Source organism: Python bivittatus, unplaced genomic scaffold (assembly GCF_059951505.1).
Source record: "Python bivittatus isolate LINGU-HERP-01145 unplaced genomic scaffold, Pbiv_v1 ctg000210_np1212, whole genome shotgun sequence".
NCBI classification, from domain to species: domain Eukaryota; kingdom Metazoa; phylum Chordata; class Lepidosauria; order Squamata; family Pythonidae; genus Python; species Python bivittatus.
Window position 1 is genome coordinate 7,041,475 of NW_028277053.1, and position 16,326 is coordinate 7,057,800.

At 39.8% G+C, this 16,326-nt stretch overlaps 1 protein-coding gene across 6 annotated transcripts in view; it reads right to left on the reverse strand.

Moving 5' to 3' along the window:
- WASHC2C (WASH complex subunit 2C) overlaps positions 1-16,326 on the reverse strand; it is an 82,989-nt gene that overhangs the window by 56,592 nt on the left and 10,071 nt on the right. For all 6 annotated transcript variants that reach the window (XM_088139369.1, XM_088139368.1, XM_088139367.1 and 3 more), the window contains 4 exons: positions 14,656-14,749; positions 8,898-8,950; positions 8,575-8,619; positions 6,092-6,187 (listed from right to left, as the gene is read on the reverse strand). In XM_088139369.1, the coding sequence (XP_087995495.1) occupies positions 6,092-6,187; positions 8,575-8,619; positions 8,898-8,950; positions 14,656-14,749 (288 nt within the window). The remainder of the gene's footprint in view (positions 1-6,091; positions 6,188-8,574; positions 8,620-8,897; positions 8,951-14,655; positions 14,750-16,326) is intronic.

Below are 16,326 nucleotides of genomic sequence, written 5' to 3' on the forward strand. Positions count from 1 at the left end.
GTTCTTGGGGTATTTTCCCTTCAGTTTTGTCTTCAGCAAGTGAAATGCATGCTCAATGGGATTCAGGTCAGGTGATTGACTTGGCCATTGCATAACATTCCACTTCTGTCCCTTCAAAAACTCTTTGGTTGCTTTTGCAGTATGCTTTGGGTCATTGTCCATCTGTACTGTGAAGCGCCGTCCAATGAGTTCTGCAGCATTTGGCTGAATGTGAGCAGATAATATTGCCCGAAACACTGCAGAATTCATCCTGCTACTTTTGTCAGCAGTCACATCATCAATAAATACAAGAGAACCAGTTCCATTAGCAGCCATACATGCCCACACCATGACACTACCACCACCATGCTTCACTGATGAGGTGGTATGCTTAGGATCATGAGCCGTTCCTTTCCTTCTCCATACTCTTCTCTTCCCATCACTCTGGTACAAGTTGATCTTGGTCTCATCTGTCCATAGGATGTTGTTCCAGAACTGTGAAGGCTTTTTTAGATGTCGTTTGGCAAACTCTAATCTGGCCTTCCTGTTTTTGAGGCTCACCAATGGTTTACATCTTGTGGTGAACCCTCTGTATTCACTCTGGTGAAGTCTTCTTTTGATTGTTGACTTTGACACACATACACCTACCTCCTGAGGAGTGTTCTTGATCTGGCCAACTGTTGTGAAGGGTGTTTTCTTCACCAGGGAAAGGATTCTTCGGTCATCCACCACAGTTGTTGTCCGTTGTCTCCCGGGTCTTTTGGTATTGCTGAGCTCACTGGTGCGTTCCTTCTTTTTGAGAATGTTCCAAACAATTGTTTTGGCCACCCCTAATGTTCTTGCTATCTCTCTGATGGGTTTGTTTTGTTTCTTCAGCCTAATGATGGCTTGCTTCACTGATAGTGACAGCTCTTTGGATCTCATCTTGAGAGTTGACAGCAACAGATTCCACATGCAAATAGCACACTTGAAATGAACTCTGGGCCTTTTATCTGCACATTGTAATTGGGGTACTGAGGGAATATCACACACCTGGCCATGGAATAGCTGAGAAGCCAATTGTCCCATTACTTTTGGTCCCTTAACAAGTGGGAGGCACATATGCAAACTGTTGTAATTCCTACACCGTTCACCTGAGTTGGATGTACATACCCTCAAATTAAAGCTGACAGTCTGCAGTTAACGCACATTGTGTTTGTTTCATTCCAAATCCATTGTGGTGGTGTATAGAGCCAAAGATGTTAGAATTGTGTCGATGTCCCAATATTTCTGGACCTGACTGTATGTAAAACCACAGAACTCAAAGAGGGTGTACTTTCTTTTTCACATGACTGTATATTCTATTCAATTCTACCACTGATATTTGTGGTGTAGTTTCGCTTCCACCTCTTATGATGTTTTAGAATGGTTTTTCACCATGAAATAATAAGTGACTATAAAGACAATTAGTTTTTTCCTGCTTTTTGAATGGGCCACATATTTCCACTAAGCCATAATGTAACATAAAATGTAGAATGAGGGAAAAGAAACAATCATCACTGATTAAGAAGAGAAATAAAATGAAGAGGCTGGAATATGGTAAGGACTGAGGATCCATAAATTGAGTTTATACATCTAAGCCAGGGTTCCTCAAACTTTTTAAACAGGGGGCCAGTTCATGGTCCCTCAGAATGTTGGGGGGCCAGACTATAGCCCCATGTTTGAAAAAAACATGAGGAGAGGAGGAGAGCCGCCGGACCCAGCATACCTGTCATGTAGGCTCTGTGATCTACCTCCTCGTGCATCGCCTGCAACTCCCGACACAGCCCCGACACTTCCGCTTCTGACAGACAGCAGTGGCGGCCAATCAGATGGGCGGGCCAGATAAATGACCCTGGCGGGCTGTATCTGGCCCGCGGGCCGTACTTTGAGAACCCCTGATCTAAGCTATAATGTGAGATGTCCATCTTTGTCTGAAGACTGCTGAATGATTTCAACAACTGTAAATCAGATGCCTCTATTTAGTGATCTTCCATTGTTGATGGGGTGACACTGCCCCCCTGACAGAGTTGGTGCATAATCTGGGGGTCCTCCTGGACTCATGGCTCCTGTTCAAAGAGTGGATGGCAACCATGGCCAGGAAGGCATTTGCACAAATTATTATTATTAGATTTTTATCCTGCCTTTTTATTTTGTGTGTGTGTGTGCGTGTATATGGAGAGAGAGAGAGAGAGAGAGAGAGAGAGAGAATATGTCAACTCAAGGTGGTTGAATCTTGCCTCCTATTTTCCCAACAATAACAACCCTGTAATGTAGGTTGGGCTGAGAGGGAGGGAGGGAGGGAGACAGAGAGAGAGAGAGAGATTGGCCAAAGTCACACAGCAAGCTTTCATGCCTAAGAGAGGCCTAGATCTCACAGTCTCCTGGTTTTCTAAGTCAGCTCCTTCCTAGAGAGGCACTATTCATGGTCACTCATGTACTAATCGTCTCCCAGTTGTTCCACGTTGGGTTGCCCTTGAAGAAGACTGGGAGGCTTCAGCTGGTCAAGAATGCAGCAGCACGTTCAGTATTGAGTATACCACAGTACATCCATATAACACTTAGTGGCTCCCACTAAGTTTCTGGGTACAATTCAATTTCTGGTTGTCATCTTTAAAACCCTATATGGCATGGGACCAATATCCCCAGTGGTTTCTGCCTGTCCAAAGAGATCCAGCAGAGTGCTTTCAGGTTCAGTGAAGCAGTGTCACCTGGTCTCCTAGGAACAGTGCCTTCTGTCATGGTGCCTGCCTTATGGATAGCCTCCCCTGGGAATTCAGGTGGCCACAACCTTGCTGGCCTTCTGGAAGGCCATGAAGACTTGGCTTTTCCCCAAGCACTGGGGATGGGATGTTAATGGAGCCCAGCATGTGTATATGGGTCATGTTTGTTTGTTTATCATATTTATACAGCCGCCCATCTCACACAAGGTGACTCTGGGCGGTGCACAACAATTAAAAAGAATAAATACATAAAAACAATTACAAATAAAAAAAACTATAAAAACACACAAAATAGGAGGGGATAAAATTAATAATCACCTTGCCGACAAAGATCCGCATAGTCAAAGCTATGGTTTTTCCAGTAGTAATGTATGGCTGTGAGAGCTGGACCATAAAGAAGGCTGAGCGCCGAAGAATTGATGCCTTTGAACTGTGGTGCTGGAGAAGACTCTTAAGAGTCCCCTGGACTGCTATGAGGTCAAACCAGTCAATCTTAAAGGAAATCAACCCTGATTGCTCATTGGAAGGATTGATAATGAAGCTCAAGCTCAGATACTTTGGTCACCTAATGCGAAGAGAGGACTCTTTGGAAAAGACCCTGATGCTGGGAAAGATTAAAGGCAAAAGGAGAAGAGGACAGCAGAGGATGAGATGGTTAGATAGCATCACTGAAGCAATGGGCATGAAACTGAGCAAACTCAGGGAGGCAGTGAAGGACAGGAAGGCCCGGCATGATATGGTTCATGGGGTCACGAAGAGTCAGACATGACTTAACGACTGAACAACAAAAATTAATAATGGAGCCAATGTAAAATCTCCCCGGTCCCCTGGGAGCCCCAGGCCTAATCACATAGCTAGGTCTTGAGGGACTTGCGGAATGTTAAGAATGTTGGTAAGTATTTTCATAGATGACCTGACTTTGTTCTTTTAATTGTGTGTTATATTTTATCTTTTGTTTGCTTCCCAGAGTTTCATTGGTAGGTGGGCAGCTACAAAAATTTGCTACATAAATGAGTAGTTCTTTTAGCTTAATGAGATGTGTGAGCTCACACAATTATGGTTTTTAACAAATCACAATTAAACAAGACATGTCTTAGCACAGTGTATGAACACACAGCCTTTTTCTTCTAAACATGTCTATTGAATAAGAATCAGCACTTTTCACATAATATACAGGCATAAATGAAAGTTTACAAATGATAAAGGCTTGGTTTGACACATCACATTAAGCCAAAATCAAACTACATTCATGTTTAATAAATCCAGTCCAACTACCATTTTATCACTTCCCAATTCAATCATCAATTTCCTACCACCACAGGCACTCAACAGTCTGTGCCACTGAGCTATTTTAACTTTCTCTCCTCTCTAGCTCTTCTCTCCTGCCAGTATAGTTTTCCTGCTCTGCACAGTACAGTATTGATACCAACGCCACAAAAAAACTGTGATGAGCCAGCTCTCTGTGTATCCCTGCACCCATGGTGACCCTCAAACAAGCTGTGTACTCTCTGTGCTATGCTTTGCTAATAAGGAGATTAGAGTCTCATACAACAATAGGAAGAGGAAGGGGCAGCAAATACAGAATTGGCAAAAGGGGGGAGTCTTAAAGCACCTGGGATGTCATATTAACATATAAGAGAATTTTGGGAAGGAGAACCTTGGTCATGAAAGTGATTGCAAGCAGCTAAAGATGCTACAATGACTAGTATGGACTCAAGACAGTTCTTGTGGCTGTTGAACATGGCCTTTTGGTCTTAATCCAAAGAAAGAGTGGCTACCGGTCCTCAAATCAGGCAGTTCTTATTGCTGAAAATCTATCTATTCCTAAGTGGAGGGAAGTCCACAAACCATTCAAGAATGAGACCCATAGGAAGATTCACCAAACAGGAAAATCAGCAGAGAACTTAATACAACAATATGGATAGGGGCTAGCCATGCAAACAACCAAACGCTGGGAAAAGAGACAGACTTTAAAAAGAGAGGCCTCTTAAAGAGGCAATACCAAAAAAAAAGGGGGGGGAGGGAGAATAGAAACTATAAAAGGAAAAGCAAAAGAAAGTGGAAGGGACAAAAAGAATGTCTATTGTAATTGTGGTAAAATGTACACTGGACTACAACCTTCCCCAACATAGGGTCCAAACCTACTACGTTAGCTCTCCAGCAAATGTCTGAGCAGAAAAGAGCAACAGTACTCATGCCAGAAAGCAGAAAGGCCTTTGAACATTGGCAGTTAAAGTAAGAGCACAACTATATGAAAAAGTTGATTCAGAGGCCATTACTAATGTTTTGGGGGAAAAACTAGAGTCCCATCAGTTGAAGCTTGGCTTCAATATAAAAGGTAATGGCAAAAAATCACTGTTGATATAATGAAAGATTGGTCTCTGAAGTAATTATTGGTAGTAATTACTTGTCAAAAAATTGTCAACTTGTGGGCAACTGACTCTTAAAGGTCCTATATTGCAAGACCAGCAGATAACCATTACAACCCAAGCAAAACAGTCAAGTAGGTGGGTGATAGATACAGAATACAAAGATACAGAAACAGAAACTTTCTATTGCCCTCCCACTCAGATCTTGTAGTGCCAGGAAAAAACAACAACCAAGAAAGGGCTAAAGTCAGCCACAGCACAAAAATGATCATGATAGTAAAACTACAGAGAAGTGAGTGTTAATAAATAAGGAATGCAGAAGTGCAAGCTAGGGTTGCAAGGCGCTTTTTTCATGGTCTGGAAGATGTGTATATGCTTGGTATGTACATTTACTAAGCTCATATAACTGGCTAACATTTGCTTATTCAGAATTGTTTTGTGGCTAAAAATTAGGAAAAATACTCATTTTGTACTTTTTCATCAAGCTAGGTCAAGCTAACAGTCAGTAGGAGGGGGAATTGTTCAGAAAAGAATGCAAAATGGTTAGTGAAGTTTGAAGTGGAAAAACAAAAAAAATATATAACATTTGGCTGAAATTGCTTTTTTGCTGATTTTTAAGTGAATAAAATAGGAAACAATTGGAAAACTGCGTGGCCCTGTCTCTTTCAACCAGATCCCTCAAACACATGTCCACAACTCACCACACCCTCAAATATATGATGGAAAACAGTCAATCAGAATGTTAACATTTGCTTTTCAGACATATACAAAAGAATGTTTCTTAACGAAATAAGTATGTGGCATAAATATGTAGCATAAATTATGAAGGATGGTACACTATAACTTTACTGGAACAAGTATTTTCTAAACAAGCATTTCATTTGATCATATTATGAATATTTTGTACTTTTCAGTGCTATAACCAGTGCTATAAACATCTTACTAACATGCTTTATTAACACTTTCTCATAAAACTGGTGATGTTGAGCAGCAATTCCTTACCAATGTTGTATTTTCTTCTAGGTCACCCTCTTCCTCTTCCCCTTTTTCAAAGTCACCAAAAAGATCTTCATCTTCATCACTCATCAGTACTATTCTCTAGAAAACAAATAAATACCATATGTTTCACTGCAATTGAGAAAGAAATTTCCTATAATTAAGTAGATCTAGCCAGCTTTGGACTTAATGTCCTCAGAGAACATCTTCCCCTTTCTGCAACAGAATATCCAGAACAGATGTCCATAAATTACTTGACAGATAGCATGCTCTGCCTTCTTCTCTTGTCAAATCCTTCCACTTCTTACTATCCTGAAAGCCTCTTCACAGTCAACAATAGTGGTTAGAATCAAGTTCTTATTTCATCACTAAGCTACACAGGTTCCATTTTCTTTCTCTGAAAGCCAGTTAGTCAAAATGCAAGTGATAACATCAAAGTCAGGGAAGTTGCAAAGAAACAGATAAATAATTGATAAAAACTGCTGGAAGGCTGCACAGAGGCAGATAAATAATGGCAAAAAAGTATTGAGACAGTGAATGTTCCATCTTGAGAAACGATGCTGAAAGAGGTGGACATGTATTTCCAAACTTCAAATTATATTATCAACCAAACTGTCTATCATGAAAAACAGAATGGATACAATCTCCAAATAGCAGAACATCAATTATAGAAGGAGCTGGCTGGGCCAATGGACCTCACAGGTACAAAGAAACAAAAGAAGAAAAGAATTTGAAGGGGCATGTTATATGACAAAGTTTGTTAAAAATTTGGAATCTTCTAAAAATGATAAGTCTGGCAATTTCCCCACTAATGTCATCGTCAAAATGTTTTTTATTTCTTGGATAACTACAGTAAGAAAGATTTAATTACATATGCTAATACTAGTCTACATCCAGATTCAGAAAACAGGCTAAAGACACAACAAGAACTGCTTATTGAAGGCAGGAATTTACCATAGTTAATGTATTTACACATTGCTGGAAAAATAAAAAGTCACTTAAAGAAAGATGCAGGGACCTTGAGAAATAGGACATTTGAAATGTTTATACAGAACTAAGATCATCTATTGGGACAAATTTACAAATTGCTATTGAAATGTAACACAAAGACGAAACAAATTAAGAGCTACATGATAAAATGGATGTAAAATTTCAAAGAATTGCAGTGGAACAATGGGAAGAGCTCTGGAAGAAATGAATAAAATTCACCCCAACCTATAATCTGAGAGAAAACTGGCATAAAATGTTTTGCAGATGGTGTATAACTCTGTCAATGATTTCTAAGAAAGACAAGTCATATGATAATAAATGTTGGAAATGCCACAATAAAAAAGATATATTTTATTACATGTGGTTGTCATGCAAAAATACTCAAAAAGTATTGGAAATAAATATACCACAGTATTCAGAATTTTTTTAAAATAAAACTTGGAATGAAACTACTAATATTAAAATACTTTAATAAACTATAAAATAAAATAAAATATTAAGATACTTTAAATGCTGGCAGTGGCAAGAATGAACCTGGCACAACACTGGAAGGGTGAAACTGCCAATGATACAAGATTGGGTGACCAAAATTGGTGAATATTCATCAATGGCAAAACTGACAGTATATATTCATAACAGAAGCTCGACCATTTTTTTTTTTTTGGTAATTTTATTGAAGTTTTTAATCAACATAGTAAAAACTAATATAAACAAAACTGGAAGAAAAAAGAAAAAGAAAAGTTCAGAAGGTGCACAAAAAAAAGGAAAAGAAAAAGGTAGAAGAGAAAAGAAAGAGAAAAAGGCAACAAAGACAATAATGAAGTGGCTTCCAGCATTCATCACATTGAGCATAAGCTAATATAATAACTTTTCACTCTCTTTTAAAGTTACAAATAAAAAAATTCTTCTCCCATAGCCTAAATTTTATCTATATTCAATCCAGAAATCATCATCTTTTCAGTCCTGGTTCAGCAAAAAGTCCATTAGGAGCTACCAGAAATAGCAAACAAATAATTTATCCATGATCAAATAGTCCAACTTTATATTCCTTCTTTTTGTTCTTCACAATCTTAACTTTTAAATCACTAGAAGTTTGACTAAATTTAAGCAGGAATGGTCCTCTATATACATTACACAGCAAGGCAGACTTAGACATTTGGAATATGGCTTCTAGGAAAAAAGTTAAGAGACTAATTAAAAACAACCGTTGAAATGACCTAAACAGAACTTCCATAATTTTGAGCCTGAGTGCCTAGAAATAAAACAATCTGGGAAGAGGGTGAGGTGGGGGAAGAGAAATGTATCTTATACTTTTTTCCTCCATCCAATATGGAGTACATGACCACTCAATATGAATTCTTACACTTAAATGAGGGAAGGAAACTTGTTCTGGTCACCTGTAGCATTCTATCTGAACAATTTATTTCCTCATGCTATTTATTTTCTCAACCCAATGGTTGTTTGGAGAGAACAGAAACCTGACAAAATGCATTTCTTACCTGTTTCTGATCTTCATCACTTATAGTCCCAAATTCTTCCAATTCCTGAAAAGCAAAAGCAAATTTAAGAGAAATGTCACTCGACTTGAGAACATGCAGGAACTGTTGTCTTGGGCTTCCATGCAACAGCCCTCTGGATAGCAACTTTTCTGAAATAGTACCTGAATTGTTTTCATCTAAGATAAGGATAATGAGTACTTAATTTAAAAAATGTTCCCACCAATATTGTAAACTGATACATCCCTGAACTTCCCAGAAAACTTAGAATGTTATATTTAGAAGCTATTTTTAAAAATTCCTCAAGAGATTATCAGCCTACTCACCTCTTCTTTTCCTTCACTGTCTATCAGGCTTCCATGGTCACCATCCACTGAACCTTTTGTTCCATTGACAAAGGAAAAAGACAAGATTTGTGCATCGCTTCTGTAATTGGTTATATTCTAAGTGCCTTTCTCTATTTCATGATATGACAGATTTTTACCTTTTATTTCTGGAAATTATAACCTTTCAAGTTTGCTAGATGCCCCCAACATTCTATATAGTAATTTTGTAACAAGCTGGTACCTGAATATACCTTTTCTCCATCTGTTCTAATAGTTTTTTTTTAATGTTTTGCATTATATCTCTTGAAATACTATAAACTGCCTAGAGTACTTTGATTAAAAAAAGTTACTCATAAATACAGTAAGTATGCACATAATTTCCTCCTTTGCCCTAACCCAAGCCATCCCTGTATCAAATTTCTAAGATTAATTCTTTAGACAAAAGAGAGAAATGGGTTCAGTGCAAGAAGAGTACTCAGGAATGTTCCATCTTTACTCCAGCCCACGTTGGTCCAGTTATTTCAGGAGTAGCCTGGCAATCTTCTGGAAGGAAATCTTTTTGAACAGAAAATGGTTCAGACTTCTGGCGGAGGCATGGTAAGCTAAACATGTCTCCAAGAGAGTGGAGATGACAACTGTGGCAAAGGCTGAAGAACTGGTTAGTAGACCGGTTCTGCGGAACCTCTCTGGACAAGGGGAGGACAGGAGATTGGCCATATATGCTCTGGATGGCTGCTCCTCGCAAGGAGACCACAGGACAGCAATCTCCCATGGGTTTGAGAGCTGGGAGAAGAAGAGATCAATCATCAAGCTCATAACCATGGCAAAGCCTTTTAAAAGACACTAAGTTTGCTAACATTGCTTCTAATCACTTTTGAAAATTGCTTATCTAACCATCTTAAAACTATTAGAGATCTTTGGAACAACAAGTTTGAACTGGTGAGCCTATCTTCATCTCTGAACGAAAGAAAAATTAAGTATAAGTTTAAGAACTTAAAGAATTTGAAATAAACGGCAAAAAGCTACATAAGATTTTGAACCAAGAAAGTTGTAAATGAATTAAGGGTCCAGACAAATTTGGAATACTGAAACATTTATTGTAAGATTTTGGAACTAACTATATAAAATAAACAGCTTTTCATGGGAACCAAAATTATTTTGTCTACTGTAATTATTTTAATTACTAGTACTGTCTACTTTATTATTTTAATTGGACACTAGAGGGGGCTAGAAGGGACTAAAGATTCCAGGGAAAAAGAAAAAAAACCCCTGCCTTTGGTTTTGATTAGGATTGGGATTTACAAAAGGACACAAGACACTGTAACATTTGAAACATTAAAGATCTTTGAAGAATGGGGCCAGAAATTAGTAGCCACAACATTAACAATATCAGTAATGTATCTATGGATAGACTATGTCTAAAGGATGTTAATGGAGTAATGATAGATGTGAAACAAATTTTGCTTGATGTAGAAACAGAATCAGAAAGATTGGATTTAAAAAGTGTGGATTACAAGGCAGAGAAGGCATTTAAAGTGGAAATACAAGTGACAGGCCAAGAGAGTGACCTGGATAAGGACTCTTTACTGGATATACAAAAGAAGCTGGCTGAAGTTTTAAAAATTAAAGGGGAAATACAAATGATAAACCAAGAGAATGACTTGGATAATGTATTTTTATTGGATTTACAAAAGAAGCTTGTTAAAGCCTTGAAGAAGCCTATGCGATGGGACAAAAATGAATTGAAGAGAGATCAAATCCTACAACAATATTTGAATTAATTAAAGATTAAGATTTTCAGAAGCAAAAGGAAGGAATATAAAGCTGGTTTATTTGATCAAAGTTAAAATAAGACATGAAATTCTGACAACCCTTTATGGACTTTTTGCTGACACCAGGATTGAAAAGTTGAAATCTTATGGATTTGCTTATAGATAAGGGATGGGTTATGGGAAGAAAAGATATCTGTTTGTAACCTTATAGGAGGTGAAAATCTATCAAACTTGTTTATATTTGTTGTGATGAAAATTGGAAGTCACTTCTTTATATATTTCTTTTCTTTATTTCACTTTCACTTTCCTTCTTTTTCTTTTTTTCTTTCTTTGCACTTTTTACTCTCTCTTTTTACTTTTCTTTCTCTCTCTGAGTTTAGTTTGTATTACTTTTTATTACTGTAATTAAAATCTTCAACAAAAATTATATATAGGCAGCTGGATAACATAGCACCGTCCTTTGACATGGGAGACTGGGGTTTGAATCCCATCTGGTACCTACCTTACCAGTAGGAGTCCTTGGGCAAAGACCACCTAACGCTTCATCTGCCTACCTCGGATATGAGAGTGACATGAACTAAGAGAGTCATGCCAGCTCAGACACTGCCAGAATTAACAAGGTCTGCACCAGATGTTGGGGAACCAGGACAATCTGATGATAAGTGGGCTAGTGGAACAAACCATACATGGACGAGACAAGAGAACCTGGAATTGATAGAATGCTGTTACAACAGTAAACCTAATGAGGGGGGATATGTGAAACGTATGAGGGAACTATGGATGGACAGAAATCCATCCACGCTAACTGAGAAATAGCTAGTTAGCCAATGCTTCAATATAGTGAAGAGGAAAGTGCCCTCACAACTTGAAATAGACCAACTACACATTACATCCCAGATTCAAGAAGACCCGGAAGAACAACAGATATGCAGCCAACATCTGAATCTGGAATGTCACTGCCACCCCTTCCATTACAGAGCACAGCAGCTGATATGAAGTATAAGATCATGGATAAACTAGCTACAGTTAACCCTCAGGACCGATTACCAAGGTTCAGTGGGGAAGTACCACCAGACAGTATGCCAGAAGATGCCAACTGAGCCCTCACGATAATCCCTACTACAACCATAACTCAAACCAATGAACTGGTATACACTACAGCTGCTGTAATCCTGGAGATGTTTGACTACACAATCAAGAACAGCATTACAACCCCCAGAAAATGAGACTGGAGGCTAAGATCAAGGCAACTTGAAGAGAAATTAGTCAGCTGGTGGAACTACAGAAGGGTGTAGAGATTAAGGATAAGGCTACTGAAAAAATACATGGGCCTGACTCCATCTGAAGCCCTAGAGACTGCTAAACAAAGGCTCACAGCACTGATTACCAGTCTAAGGAGGTACACTAGAGAAGGAGAGGCCAAGAAGATAAATGTCCTGTTCTCCAAAGAACTATCCAAGGTGTACTCCCAACTGCAGTGCAACAACAGAGTAACAGCAGAGCCACCACCAGCAGAAACTGAACAGTACTGGAAGAACATATGGAAGAAAGAGAAGACACAAAACACCAGTGCTGCAGGACCTGTGACCACAGCAATCTCCCAGAACAGGAACCAGTCACCATCACAGTCGCAGACATCCAACAGCAGGTCAAGAACATGAAGAGCTGGGCAGCACCTGGCCCAGACATGATCCACAACTACTGGCTAAAGAAACTAACAGCAGTGCATGAATGCCTAGCAGCACAGATGAACCAGCTGCTAGCAGCAGACTCCCATCCAGACTGGCTAACACAAGGAAGGACAGCGCTGATCATGAGAGATCCTCACAAGGGAACAACACCGCCCAACTGTCAGCCAATAACCTACCTCCCCACAACATGGAAAGTCCTATCAGGCATCATAGCTGCTAACCTACAGGACCATATGGGCCACTACATGAGCACAGCTCAGAAGGGCATTGGGAAACAATACCATAGGCTCAAAATGCCAGTTGCTCATAGACAGAGCAGTCACCCGAGACTCCAGGTCTAGACAGATCAATCTGAGCACAGCCTGGATTGACTATAGAAAAGCCTACGACTCACATGGATCTGTGAATGCCTGGCACTATACAAAGTGAACAGGACACTAAGAACCATCCTCAAGAACTCAATGGGGACTGTGGAAGACAACACTGGAAGTCAACTCAAGACAGCTCGCACAAGTGGCCATCAAGTGGAACAAATACCAAGGTGATACACTGTCCCTGCTGCTGTTCTGCATAGGCTTGAGCCCTCTCAGCTAGATAATCACAAGGACTGGATACGGATACAAGTTCAAGAGTGGAACTATCCTCAGCCACCTCCTCTACATAGGTGACATCAAGCTGTATGCTAACAGTGAATGAGACATTGACTCTCTGATCCACCTGGCACGGATCTATAGTGAGGACATTGGGATGTCATTTGGACTGGAGAAGTGTGACCAGATGGTAATAAAGAGAGGGAAGGTAGTTAAGACTGATGGGGTAAAACTACCAGCAGGCCACATAGCAGACATACAGACCAGCTACAAGTACCTTGGTATCCCACAGTCACATGGGAACCATGATGAGGAGGCAAGGAAGACAGCAACATCCAAGTACGACCAAAGGATAAGACAGGTCCTGAAGAACACATCGTCCTGCCAATCATCAGATTCCCTGCCTATATAGTGAATTGGCCAAAGGACGACATGAAGGTTGCCGATGTGAAGACCTGGAAGCTCCTCACAGTGTACAGAGGTCCAACACCCAGAGACTGTACCCAGCTGGAAAAAGGGCAGGTAGGTCTGGTGAGTGTCAAAGCTACTGTCCTGGATGAAACCCAGAGCATCCAGGAGTACATCAGTAAGATGGCATCCAACGGTAAGTTGCTGAGAGAATGCCTGAGGCAGCAGCAGACATGGGAGAAAGTTCAAGTAGAGGAAGTGCCATGGCAAGACAAGACCCTACATGGGATGCACCATCAACAGATAGTGAGATGGCTGACATTGGGAAATCCTACCAGTGGCTGGACTAAAAGACAGCATTGAGGCACTGATCATAGCAGCACAAGAACAGGCACTAAGCACCAGATCCACACAAGCAGGGGTCTACCACACTAGGCAGGACCCAAGGTGCAGACTGTGCAGAGAGGCCTCAGAGACAGTCCAACACATAGTGGCAGGGTATAAGATGCAGGCAGGAACAGCATACACTGAATGGCACAACCAAGTAGCTGGCATTGTGTACAGGAACATCTGTACAGTGTATGGGCTAGACCCTCCCAAGTCCAGATGAGAGATTCCACAGAAGGTCATGGAGAATAACAGAGCTAAAATCCTGTTGGACTTCCAGATCCAGACAGGCAGGCAGGTACTGGTCAGTCAACCGGACATTGTGGTAGTAGACAAGGACCAGAAGACAGCAGTGGTGATAGATGTAGCAGTGCCAAGTGACAGCAATATCAGGAACAAGGAGTATGAGAAGCTGGAGAAGTACCGGAGCCTGAAGGAGGAACTAGATAGAATGCGGAAAGTAAAGGCCAAAGTGGTCCCAGTGGTGACAGGAGCACTTGGGGCTGTGACTCCAAAGCTGGGAGAGTGACTCCAACAGATCCCAGGAACAACATCAGAGCACTCTGTCCAGAAGAGTGCAGTGCTAGGAAGAGCTAAGATACTGCGCAGAACCCTCAAACTCCCAGGCCTCTGGTAGAGGACCTGAGATTAAGGAAGACACATACCACCCATAGGGGTGAGAGGGAATGTTTTGGATGTGTTCCATCCCATATTATGGTTAGGTTATGCTAGACCATTCTCAGAATGGCTGAATCACGAAGGTTCAGAACAGAATACTCTGGAGTTCCCTAGAATGTTCTGTCTCTGAAGACTGAATATTTTGCACATACCTAGTGATTAGTAACTGGCCTATAATAAGCCTTAAAAATAAATTAGCCGTTAACTATTTATTACTAGTTCTTTCACCTACCTTCACTGGAAGGATCACCAAGCCCAACATCATCTTGTTCCATAAACAGTTGGGAGCCAATTAAATACGGCAAAGGTCGATCAACGTAAAGATCCTGTAAAAAATAAATCATTTTAAATTTAAAGCCCAGTTTTTGAAGATTAAACTTCAAAGTATAACAATGTGCACAACTCTTCACTTGATGGTTAATTACCAATTCCCAAGATCTCAATTAGCTATCCACTGCATTACCAATAATGAATAAAAATGATCTCAAGGTAATCTGCAACTCATATTTTATTTCAATGGGATTCTCTTATCTCACCTTTTAAACTTGTATTAATGGAACTTTAAGGGTAGAAGGAAGAGTGGGCTTAAATGTTACACTAAGCCAAAAAAAAAAAAATCACATAGCATAGTGTATGTACCCAGCAATTGTTTTTGCAAACTATGTTTATGGCTTAGTGTTATGCATAAACCTGGCTCCTATGGTTTGTTAAATAAACCACTGCTAAAACAAACCATGGTATAGCATGTGTGAAGCTTGCCAAATATTCAGCATATGGGAGCTCTGTTCTCCTTCCAGACTTGACCCTGGCAGAAATCCATGCTCAGATTAACCAGCTAGAAAAGGCCTATTACTTTTGGAGCTACTGGCATAATTCTCCCCCTGTCCCTATGTCTTATTAATAATAGGTTAGAAGCATTAGGAAGGACTATATGAATTCTATCCTGGAATCAAAGGCATGTGGCTTTCATCACTCCCTATAACCAACCAGATGAGAAATATGCCTCCTAAATTTCTAGAAACACATCTTGCCCAGACTCTGAAATGAAGCTTCTCAGTAAATCTCTATTTCAAAAGGTGTTTGGAACAAAATTAAGTTTCTTTTGAAGGAGGGGGAGATTCACACATCAACATCCAAAGCAATGTTTATAATTCACACCAGCTATCCATTGGACATAAAAAGCAAAAGTACAAGAAGCAAACTACAAGATAATAAGCTGAAAACAAAAGGCTGGGAAGCCACCAACATTTTTCTGATCCACTGGAGGCATGAAACTGCAAACTGTATGCCCAGGGCCTCACATTAAAAACAAACCTTTAAGGCAGGCATGAGCAACCAATGAACACAAGGTTTTTGTGGAGCCCCTGGAACTCCTTGCCAAGAGGCACCACCAATCTGCTCATTCCACTCAGCATAACTTTCTGCTACTTCATTCACTATTATCAGCATTAAGTTTGTTATGAAATGTTAGCAACAAACCACTAATACTTCACAGAACCTCCTGTAATTATCCAGAATCGCAAGACAATAAAATTGGAGGAAAATTGTTTGGAACATTCCCCCCACCCATCTACCTTTACAGATACTTTCTTTAATAGTGTTAGGAACTGGATGAGATGGAAGCCTGTGGGATGTTTTTTTGTGGAACTGGTACAGACTACAAACAAAAAGTGAAGTTTTGTCTGCTACAAGGGAGGATTTATTGTATAGAAATAAATATTTCTTTACAAACAGAACTGAGGATATATCCACTTATTTCAAGGGTTTTCCTATAGCTCTTATCTATCTAGTTCTGATCATTCTTTTTCTATTTGATTATATATTTATTTCTTCATTTTATTTCTTTATATATTATTATTTGCTATGTATCTTCTTGTGTGAACCTACTATATGGCTTATTCTT